Source organism: Oncorhynchus mykiss, chromosome 29, assembly GCF_057628025.1.
Source record: "Oncorhynchus mykiss isolate SJ-2025 chromosome 29, ASM5762802v1, whole genome shotgun sequence".
NCBI lineage: Eukaryota > Metazoa > Chordata > Actinopteri > Salmoniformes > Salmonidae > Oncorhynchus > Oncorhynchus mykiss.
The window spans coordinates 27,062,564-27,073,329 of record NC_143050.1 but is presented as its reverse complement, the minus strand read 5'-3'; the positions used below and the strand labels follow the sequence as shown (position 1 = coordinate 27,073,329).

General features: G+C 41.3%; 1 protein-coding gene across 6 annotated transcripts; it reads right to left on the bottom strand.

Annotated features, from left to right (window-relative positions):
* Positions 1–394: 394 nt before the first annotated feature.
* LOC110509808 (rab9 effector protein with kelch motifs) lies at positions 395–8,691 on the bottom strand. Of its 6 annotated transcripts, none has more exons than XM_090226916.1 (9): positions 8,365–8,691; positions 7,941–7,997; positions 7,692–7,846; positions 7,354–7,509; positions 5,441–5,602; positions 5,074–5,223; positions 3,506–3,655; positions 2,904–2,992; positions 395–752 (listed from the first exon to the last, which is right to left on the bottom strand). In XM_090226916.1, the coding sequence occupies exons 2-8, from the start codon at positions 7,991–7,993 to the stop codon at positions 2,949–2,951; spliced, it is 870 nt and encodes a 289-aa protein (XP_090083042.1). In that variant the 5' UTR covers positions 7,994–7,997; positions 8,365–8,691; the 3' UTR covers positions 395–752; positions 2,904–2,948. The 6 variants fall into 6 exon arrangements, with proteins under 6 accessions (XP_090083042.1, XP_021446605.1, XP_090083041.1 ...); XM_021590930.3 differs by having other exon boundaries at positions 7,941–8,084; positions 8,365–8,598; XM_090226915.1 differs by lacking the exon at positions 2,904–2,992 and having other exon boundaries at positions 395–778.
* Between the last annotated feature and the right edge of the window lie 2,075 nt (positions 8,692–10,766).

Here is a 10,766-nt window from a genome sequence, read left to right as displayed (position 1 = left end):
GGCACTGCCCATGCTATCCATTTTGAAGTAGTCAATTTGCTGATTTCCCTCCCGACAAACTGATTGGATATGACTTCAGGAGGGATCAGCTAATGTAGTTTAACATCCCACACAGTTGACGACAATGTTAAGCGCTCTATGGCAGGGCTCTCCAACCCTTTTCCTGGAGAGATACCTTCCTGTAGATTTTTCACTCCAACTACACTTAACCAAGTGCAGTTTATCCAGCTAATTATTAGGACTGTTGCTCTCCAGGAACAGGGTTGGAGAATCCTGCTCTATGGCCTGCGTGCATCTGCCATGCAACACCATTTTGCATAGCTACTTGCAGTTCCGTATGTATGTGGGGTGTAAATTAAGCTCTACTGGCACTGAACCAACATCTGATCCATGATCGGCTTATGACACTGGTTGGATTTATTTGAAAAAGGTGGCGCTAAAATGAACTGCAACAATTATTGACCAACAGTTAAACATACAGGCACATACACACGGTATTTCCCAGAGCAGTAGCTATCAAGGTCACGTTAAGACAGTTACAACACAGTCACTGTGTATGACCCCCTGAGTGTCCATCCCTCCAAACACAAATGCCAGCTGTACGGTCCCTGACGCTGAGGAGCTCTGGGCCTGGTCTCTCTCTCCACTGGTGTGCTCAGGCCTTACTCTCCAGGGTAGGACACACATGGAGTGGTCCAGTCTGTTGGGTGGCATGTTCCCTTCAAACCTCAACAGGGTCCAGCGCTGTTTGTCTGCACAGGATAAGAGAAACAAAATCCTAAAGGTGCATTAGTATCCCAAAACAGTATGGCTGTCAGGAAATATTCTCTCCAGGATAGATACAACAGTGACTTGTGTGGCAATTATTACATCTGAAAGTAGAGAAACATGACACAATATACAGAGAACTTGGATGGAAAATTGCAGCCAATATTGCCACTCCTATTTGCCATATCTTCAATTTAAGCCTACTAGAAAGTGTGCCCTCAGGTCTGGAGGTAGGCAAAAGTAATTCCAATAGCTGACCAATCAGCCTGTTACTAACACTTAGTAAAGTTTTGGAAAAAATTGTGTTTGACCAGATACAATGCAATTATACAGTAAACAAATTCAACATTCAACAACCACAGCACTTACACGATTGGCTGAGAGAAATTGATGATAAAAAGATTGTGGGGGCTGTTTTGTTAAGACTTCAGTGAGGCTTTTGACATTATCGATCATATTCTGCTGCTGGAAAAATGTATGTGTCATGGCTTTACACCCCCTGCTACATTGTGGATAAAGAGTTACCTATCTAACAGAACACAGAGGGTGTTCTTTAACTTCTCTAGGGTAGGGGGCAGCATTTGGAATTTTGGATGAAAAGCGTGCCCAAATTAAACTGCTACTCAGGCCCAGAAGATAGGATATGCATATAATTAGTAGATTTGGATAGAAAACACTTGAAAGTTTCCAAAACTGTTAAATTAATGTCTGTGAGTATAACAGAACTGATTTGGCAGTGAAAACCTGAGAAAAATCCATTCAGGAAGTAGGATTTGTTTGTTTGTTGTAGTTTTCTATTCAATGCCATTACAGTATCCATTGACTTAGGAGTCAAATTTCAGTTCCTATGCCTTCCACTAGATGTCAACAGTCTTTAGAAATGGTTTCAGGCTTGTATTCTGAAAAATGAGGGAGTAAAAGCAGTCTGAATGAGTGGACCCTGCCGTGTCACAGAGCTTTTTCATGCGCACGACCGAGAGAGTGCCTTTCTTATTTACCTTTTATATTGACGACGTTATTGTCCAGTTGAAATATTATCGATTATTTAGGCTAAAAACAATCTGAGGAGTGAATATAAACATCGTTTGACATGTTTCTATGAACTTTACGGATACATTTTGGATTTTTTTGTCTGCTTGTTGTGACTGCGTTTGAGCCTGTGGATTACTGAAGAAAACACGCAAACAAAACGGAGGTTTTCGGATATAAAGAGAGACTTTACCGAACAAAAGGAACATTTATTGAATAAATGAATGTCATCTGAGTGCAACCATATGAAGATCATCATAGGTAAGTAAGGTAAGTGATTAATTTTATCTCTATTTCTAACTTGTGTAACTCTTCTACTGGTTACTGTTTGTTACTGTTTGTAATGTTTGTAATGATTTGTCTGCTGGGCTATGTACTCAAATAATTGTAAGGTATGCTTTCGCCGTAAAGCATTTTTGAAATCTGACACCGTGGTTGGATTCACAAGAAGTTCATCTTTAAACCTATGTAAAACAGTTGTATCTTTTCTGAATTTTTATAATGAGTATTTCTGTATTTGAATTTGGCGCTCTGCAATCTCACTGGATTTTGGCCAGGCGGGACGCTCCCTCATACCCTAGAGGGGTTAATGGAAGCCTCTCCAACATAATCCAGGTAGAATCAGGAATTCCCCAGGGCAGCTGTCTAGGGCCCTTACTTTTTTCAATCTTTACTAATGACATGCCACTGGCCTTGAGCAAAGCCAGTGTCTCTATGTATCCGGATGACTCAACAGTATACACGTCAGCTACTACAGCGACTGAAATGACTGCAACACTTAACAAAGAGCTGCAGTTCATTTCAGAATGTGTGGCAAGGAATAAGTTAATCCTAAATAATTCAAAAACTAAAAGCATTGTATTTGGGACAAATCATTCACTAAGCCCTAGACCTCAACTAAATCTTGTAATAAATCATGTGGAAATTGAGCAAGTTGAGGTGACTAAACTGCTTGAAGTAACCCTGGATTGTAAATATTGTCATGGTCAAAATATATTAATACAACAGTAACTAAGATGGGGATAAGTCTGTCCATAATAAAGTGCTGCTCTGCCTTAACAGCACTATCAACAAGGCAGGTCCTACAGGCCATAGTTTTGTCGCACCTGGACTACTGTTCAGTCGTGTGGTCAGGTACCACAAAGAGGGACTTAGGAAATTGCCATTGGCTCAGAACAGGGCAGCACGTCTGGCCCTAGGATGTACAGAGAGCAAATATTAATAATATGCATGTCAATCTCTCTTGGCTCAAAGTGGAGGAGAGATTGACTTCATCACTACTTGTCCAGAACAGACTGTGGGAGGCACATAGTACTACATAGAGGCTTGACTACATGGAACTCTATTCCATATCAGGTAACTGATGCAAGCAGTATAATCAGATTGAAAAAAGCAGACAAAACTACACCTTATGGAACAGCGGGGACTGTGAAGCAACATAAACATAGAGGCAGCACATGTACACACACACACATGATAACATACACACTAAACACACACATGGATTTTGTGTTGTATATATGTGGTAGTGGAGTATGGGCCTGAGGGCACGCACTTAGTGTGTTGTGAAATCTGTTTTGAATGCATTGTAATGTTTTTAAAATGGTATAACGGCCTTCATTTTGCCAGACCTTGGCAGCAGCTAATGGGGATCCAGAATAAATACCACATTCATGAAATATTCCAAAGTAGATATTTTTGGCCTCACCACACTGAAATCTGTACATTGCATTGCTGGCCCCTTCTGGGGTCATCCCTCCAAAGATGTAGATGTTCTTTCCGAGGGCCACAGCCGAGTGGGCAGCCACCCCCGGGGGGATGTCTCCTTTGGCTTGGACCTTCTCCCACTTCATACTGCCTAGATAAAGTGTAGCACCAAATAGTTAACAGGACCAGCCATACCACTTCTCATGCCAACATAGAATGAGAGATTTTACTGGAACTACATTTGAGTCATTTAGCAGACTTCCAATTAGTGCATTCATCTTAAGATAGCTAGGTGAGACAACATCACAATCGTATCAAGTACATTTTCCCTCAACAAACTATTTATCAGCAAAATCAGTGATAGTAGGGAGGGGGCGTCGGGAAAGTTATTTAAGATACTCTTCAAAGAGGTAGGGTTTCAGACGTTTTCGGAAAATGGGCAGGGACTCCGCTTTCCTGACTTTAGGGGGAATTTTGTTCCACCATAGAGCCCCATAGTGGAGGTGTCATAACACCCACAAAACCTAGTGGTCAAACAGGGAAATGGTTCCAATCGTTTTTCCACCATTCATTTTTCCCAGAGGGGATTTTAGAAAAACATAAAATAAGGGCTGTTTCTTGTGAAGGCTTACCCTGGTGACAGTTTGCTAACCATGTAAATCTCGAGCTGACTTTTATCAATATATTCAGCTCTATTTATTCTGATTCGAAAATGCTAATTAGCATCAAAGTAGACTTCATGCAAAACTACAAATCCCTGCAAGCTCCTGCACGTCATCTCTAGCTGACACCTTTGCTAACAGGTATTGTGTCAATTTAAAACTTGCAGTTTTAAACAGTTCACAGAATGGCCAATTTAAAGAAATGTAGCCATTATATTCATTACTACATTTAGATAACATTAGATAGTTAATCCAGAGATTCTTACATTTGCCTTGATTCGCCAGTCTCCCCCAGATCATCCTGGCATTTGTAGTTCTTTATGATAGCCACATTAGCAGTCATTTAGCATTTAATTTTTAGGGGGTAAATACAGGTAAATATGATATAAAAGTCACCTTGTCCTAGAGAGATTAACACAGTTATCAAAACATCTCGCCGGGGTAAGTCTACATGAAACAGCCCTTATTTGAAGTGTTTCTAAAATCACCTATGGGAAAAATTAATGGAGGAAAATTGATTAGAACCATTTCCCTGTCTGACCGTTAGGTTTTATGGATATTATGACTCATACTGTGGTACTCTATTGGGGTGCCAGGACAGAGAAGAGCTTTGACTGGGCTAAGCGGGAGCCGTCAACCCGTAGGGGTGGGAGGGCCAAGAGACTAGAGGTGGAGGAACAAAGTGCTCGGGTTGGTATGTAGGGTTTGAGCATAGCCTGAAGGTAAGAAGGGGTAATCCCCTTTGCTGCTCCTTATGCAAGCACCAGGGTCTTGAAGATGATGCGAGCTTCGACTGGAGGCCATTCCATTCTATTCTATTGTGTCCTTTATTTCAACAGAGGAAACAATAAAATACACCTAAAGCAGGATCAAGTTCTTCATGTGTATGACTGACTTGAATACATACTGGTGTCTAGAGAGTAGATGTCGCTGTAGAACTTCTCTCCTGCCATGCCTCCATGGATATAGATTTTGGGTCCTACCGCAGTCACCACGTGGCCGTGTCTTGCAGGGGGATGTCTGCCCTGTGTGTCTGGCTGAGACCAGGTGCAGGAAACTAAAAACGGAGACAGAGGAAAACACAAAATATCTCCTCCTAACTCTAAATTCAGTTGGTACTTTCTGAAATGTAACTTTAAAGGCCGAATTTGGCCAACAAGCTTGTTGCCTCTAACTACTGAGCTTTTGATACACATTTGGGCTGGTTCCTCTGTAACTGCTTTGTGAATGTGTTGTAAGTGTTGTATTGGCAGACTGATTCATGCATATTCAACCTGTGTCGAAGACGTGAAGGTTGGGGTCCGAGACAGGTGTGGCCCCTGAGTCCCCTCCAGAGAAGACAAACAGTCGGTCCCCGACGCTGGCTGAGTTAGTGTGATACGTCCTGGGACAGGGGGGCGTCCCTTTCACCTCTACACCCTTCCACAACCCACCGCCTGAAAACATAGCAACACAAAACCTCAGAAGACTAAAAGGTATGGGACATTGCTCAGAGCCAGACATTATATGAAGGAGATTGTTACTCTGCAAACACAGCTACTTGACATATTCATGAACTGTTCTATGGTACTACACTCTACAATAATCCACGCAACACATTCTGTAGATCTACAGTGCCTTGCGAAAGTATTCGGCCCCCTTGAACTTTGCGACCTTTTGCCACATTTCAGGCTTCAAACATAAAGATATAAAACTGTATTTTTTGTGAAGAATCAACAACAAGTGGGACACAATCATGAAGTGGAACGACATTTATTGGATATTTCAAACTTTTTTAACAAATCAAAAACTGAAAAATTGGGCGTGCAAAATTATTCAGCCCCCTTAAGTTAATACTTTGTAGCGCCACCTTTTGCTGCGATTACAGCTGTAAGTCGCTTGGGGTATGTCTCTATCAGTTTTGCACATCGAGAGACTGAAATTTTTCCCCATTCCTCCTTGCAAAACAGCTCGAGCTCAGTGAGGTTGGATGGAGAGCATTTGTGAACAGCAGTTTTCAGTTCTTTCCACAGATTCTCGATTGGATTCAGGTCTGGACTTTGACTTGGCCATTCTAACACCTGGATATGTTTATTTTTGAACCATTCCATTGTAGATTTTGCTTTATGTTTTGGATCATTGTCTTGTTGGAAGACAAATCTCCGTCCCAGTCTCAGGTCTTTTGCAGACTCCATCAGGTTTTCTTCCAGAGTGGTCCTGTATTTGGCTCCATCCATCTTCCCATCAATTTTAACCATCTTCCCTGTCCCAGCTGAAGAAAAGCAGGCCCAAACCATGATGCTGCCACCACCATGTTTGACAGTGGGGATGGTGTGTTCAGCTGTGTTGCTTTTACGCCAAACATAACGTTTTGCATTGTTGCCAAAAAGTTCAATTTTGGTTTCATCTGACCAGAGCACCTTCTTCCACATGTTTGGTGTGTCTCCCAGGTGGCTTGTGGCAAACTTTAAACAACACTTTTTATGGATATCTTTAAGAAATGGCTTCCTTCTTGCCACTCTTCCATAAAGGCTGCATCTCTGATCAGTCTTCTCCTTGTATGAGCTGAAAGTTTAGAGGGACGGCCAGGTCTTGGTAGATTTGCAGTGGTCTGATACTCCTTCCATTTCAATATTTTCGTTTGCACAGTGCTCCTTGGGATGTTTAAAGCTTGGGAAATCTTTTTGTATCCAAATCCGGCTTTAAACCTCTTCACAACAGTATCTCGGACCTGCCTGGTGTGTTCCTTGTTCTTCATGATGCTCTCTGCGCTTTTGACGGACCTCTGAGACTATCACAGTGCAGGTGCATTTATACGGAGACTTGATTACACACAGGTGGATTGTATTTATCATCATTAGTCATTTAGGTCAACATTGGATAATTCAGAGATCCTCACTGAACTTCTGAAGAGAGTTTGCTGCACTGAAAGTAAAGGGGCTGAATAATTTTGCACGCCCAATTTTTCAGTTTTTGATTTGTTAAAAAAGTTTGAAATATCCAATAAATGTCGTTCCACTTCATGATTGTGTCCCACTTGTTGTTGATTCTTCACAAAAAAATACAGTTTTATATCTTTATGTTTGAAGCCTGAAATGTGGCAAAAGGTCGCAAAGTTCAAGGGGGCCGAATACTTTCGCAAGGCACTGTATATCTCCCGACTTAGCTACAACAATGTATTCAAATCACACTATACAAATCTCCATACCTGTGAGTTGTAGGTTCTGGACACAGTTGCGGTTGCCACTCTGCTGTGCCCCAGCGAACACCCACAGGCTCTGTGGACAGCTCTCAGGGACAAAGCTGCAGTGTTCATACCGTGCCTCCAGACCCTCCCATTCAGGAATGTCCCACTCGTGACTGTCTGATAGGGTGAGAGGGACAAACATGGAACTGTCAGTCAAAGAATATTAGAACAGATTGACGTTATTGGTAAGATAATGAGTTGACTCATTGATATGAAATAAAACATTGAACTGATGTGAAACACAATAAAGAGACAGGTGCCAGGCATAATATTGTGTTGATGTGACATTTTGTCTTTACCCAGGTTTATGACATGGGATTCTGAAAAGCTGCCATTAGGGTTGGCTCCTCCTATGATCAGGATCTTCCCCTTGCCATCATCCTCAGAGGGGATGTATATACAGGTGTGGCCCACACTAACTCCTGGACCACCTCCTCTGGGTATCATAGCATACCTGGGGACAAAGACAGGAACACCATGTCATGAATAGCAGAATTGAAAGTCTAGTATTACTTCATCCTAGTTTGTTGAACTGTACGTTTATTTACCACAGTCCTGCTCGTGGTTTATCCTCTGGTTCCAGCACAGGAAGTAATTCCATTTTTCTGTGGGAGGCATCCATTCAGATGATCAGTTACAATGATGATCAGATCAGTTCAGGCATAAACCGGACCATTGTGTCCACTAACATTCTGGGGGAGAAAATGCTGCTGCTGTAAAATTAGGCTAGAAGGGATCTCGCGAGATCATCCTTCCATAATCTCGTCTCGTTGCACAAATAGAAGGTGAAATGTATTTGGCTAGGCTGCTGGATGTACCATGCCACACTGGGAAAGTTAAACTAAGGTTTTTCGATCATATTCATTCAATTTGAAAGGAAGACAGATGACAGTTAATTAGCTAACTGCTGTTATAAAGCATGAAATCAGAAGCTAACAGTATCGTAGATAGGAAGTTCATTCGCTCACTCACCCACGTTCGAAGGCTCAGTGTTATCTGTTGCACGTCGTTTAGCTGCTATTTCAATTATATGATGTATAATATAGCTAGCTACATTAATCAATATAAAGACATGTTGACGGTTTAGCTGCACGAAAATATGTACTAGCTGCTTTTCCAACTAGCTAACAACAAAATGTCGTGTCCGCGCGTAAACGACGTAACAGCGCTGTCGTCATGGATATTGCGCAGGTGAAGAGTCTGTGTGCTGTGCCAATGTGTCCACACGAGGTCACTGTTGTTGCAGGACTAAATATCCCAACACGCACATTACCCAAGAGGTTGACCGGGAGGACTACTAATAGAGAGACTGGGAAGACGCCTGCCAGGGAGCTTGGGAACATTGCTTGCATCCGCTATGACATAATCATTGTCCGCCCTCCCACCCAAAAGTCTGGAAGTGGTGAGAGAGCTCCAGCCCCACATCACACTATTACACTCACAAGTGCCTGATTGCCAAATAAAGTTATTTTCTTGCTTTGTTATTTTTTTCTCTGTCAATATTATGAATATCTCAGATAAGCTACCAAGTAAACTTCCAATGATGGCCCATATGTAGCCTTAGAAATAACAGTAATTTATTGACTATATCTGAGACTTAGATCATTAATTTGATAATACATTAGTAGTGAAACAGGGAGTAGCGATACCACCACCCCCCTTTTGCCCTCAGAACAGCCTCAATTTGTCTTGCCAATTCATTCTCAGAATGGCACACATACACAATCCATGTCTCAATTGTCCCAAGGCTTAAAAATCCTTCGTTCACCTGTCTCCTCTTTATCTACAGCGATTGAAGTGGATTCAACAAGCGACATCAATAAGGTATCATACTGTAGCTTTCACCTGGATTCACCTGGTCAGTCTGTGTCATGGAAAGAGCAAGTGTTCTTAGTATTTTGCGTACTCAGTGTATAGCTTTGACAGACATACGTACTTGCAATTCCAATGTAACAGAATTACACTTTAACTCAGTCTTTTCACTTTAAAATGTCATATAGTCATATATGTCATATAGTCATATAACATTTTTGAAAAACAAATTTGGTGGAAGAACTGTGCAGATGCAAACATTGGTATAGATACTTCAGTGTATGTGTATACACTATCGTTCAAAAGTTTGGGGTCACTTAAAAATGTTCTTGTTTTTTTAAAGAAAAACATTTTGTTGTCCATTAAAATAACATCAAATTCATCAGAAATACAGTATATACATTGTTAATGTTGTAAATGACTATTGTAGCTGGAAACGGCAGATTTTTTATGGAATATCTACATAGGCGTACGGAGGCCCATTATCAGCAACCATCACTCCTGTGTTCCAATGGCACGTTGTGTTAGCTAATCCAAGTTTATAATTTTAAAAGGCTAATTGATCATTAGAAAATGCTGTTGCAATTATGTTAGCACAGCTGAAAACTTTTGTTCTGAATAAAAAAGAAATAAAACGGGCCTTCTTTAGACTAGTTGAGTATCTGGAGCATCAGCATTTGTGGGTTCGATTACAGGCTCAAAATGGCCAGAAACAAAGACTTTCTTCTAAAACTCGTCAGTCTATTTTTGTTCTGAGAAATGAAGGCTATTCCATGCGAGAAATTGCCAAGAAACTGAAGATCTCATACAACACTGTGTACTACTCCCTTCACAGAACAGCGCAAACTGGCCCTAACCAGAATAGAAAGAAGAGTGGGAGGCCTTGGTGCACAACTGAGCAAGAGGACAAGTACATTAGAGTGTCTAGTTAGAGAAACAGATGCCTCACAAGTCCTCAACTGGCAGCTTCATAAAATAGTACCCACAAAACACCAGTCTCAACGTCAACAGTGAAGAGGCGACTCCAGGATGCTGGCCTTCTCAACAATAGACTGACGAGTTTCAGAAGAAAGTTATTTGTTCTGGCCTCTGCCGTTTCCAACTACAATAGTAATTTACAACATTAACAAAGTCTACACTGTATTTCTGATCAATGTGATGTTATTTTAATGGGCAAAAAATGTGCTTTTCTTTCAAAAACAAGGACATTTCTAAGTGACCTAAACCTTTCAATGGTAGTGTATATACACACATATATATATATAGTACCAGTCAAAAGTTTGGACACACCTACTCATTCAAGGGTTTTTCTTTATTTTTACTATTTTCTACATTGTAGAATAATAGTGAAGACATCAAAACTATGAAATAACACATATGGAATCCACATATGCTGAGCACTTGTTGGCTGCTTTTCCTTCACTCTGCAGTCCAACTCATCCCAAACCATCTAATTTGGGTTGAGATCAGGCGACTGTGGAGGCCAAGTCATCTGATGCGGAACTCCATCACTCTCCTTCTTGGTCAAATAGCCCTTACGCAGCCTGGAGGTGTGTTGGGTC

Coding starts and splice junctions, on each gene's coding strand:
- LOC110509808 (XM_021590927.3), bottom strand. CDS start 8,014: ATGGATGCCTCCCACAGAAAAATGGAATTACTTCCTGTGCTGGAACCA. Junction 7,847..7,940: donor AAACCACGAGCAGGACTGTG/GTAAATAAACGT, acceptor CTTTGTCCCCAG/GTATGCTATGATACCCAGAG. Junction 7,510..7,691: donor ATCCCATGTCATAAACCTGG/GTAAAGACAAAA, acceptor TCACCCTATCAG/ACAGTCACGAGTGGGACATT.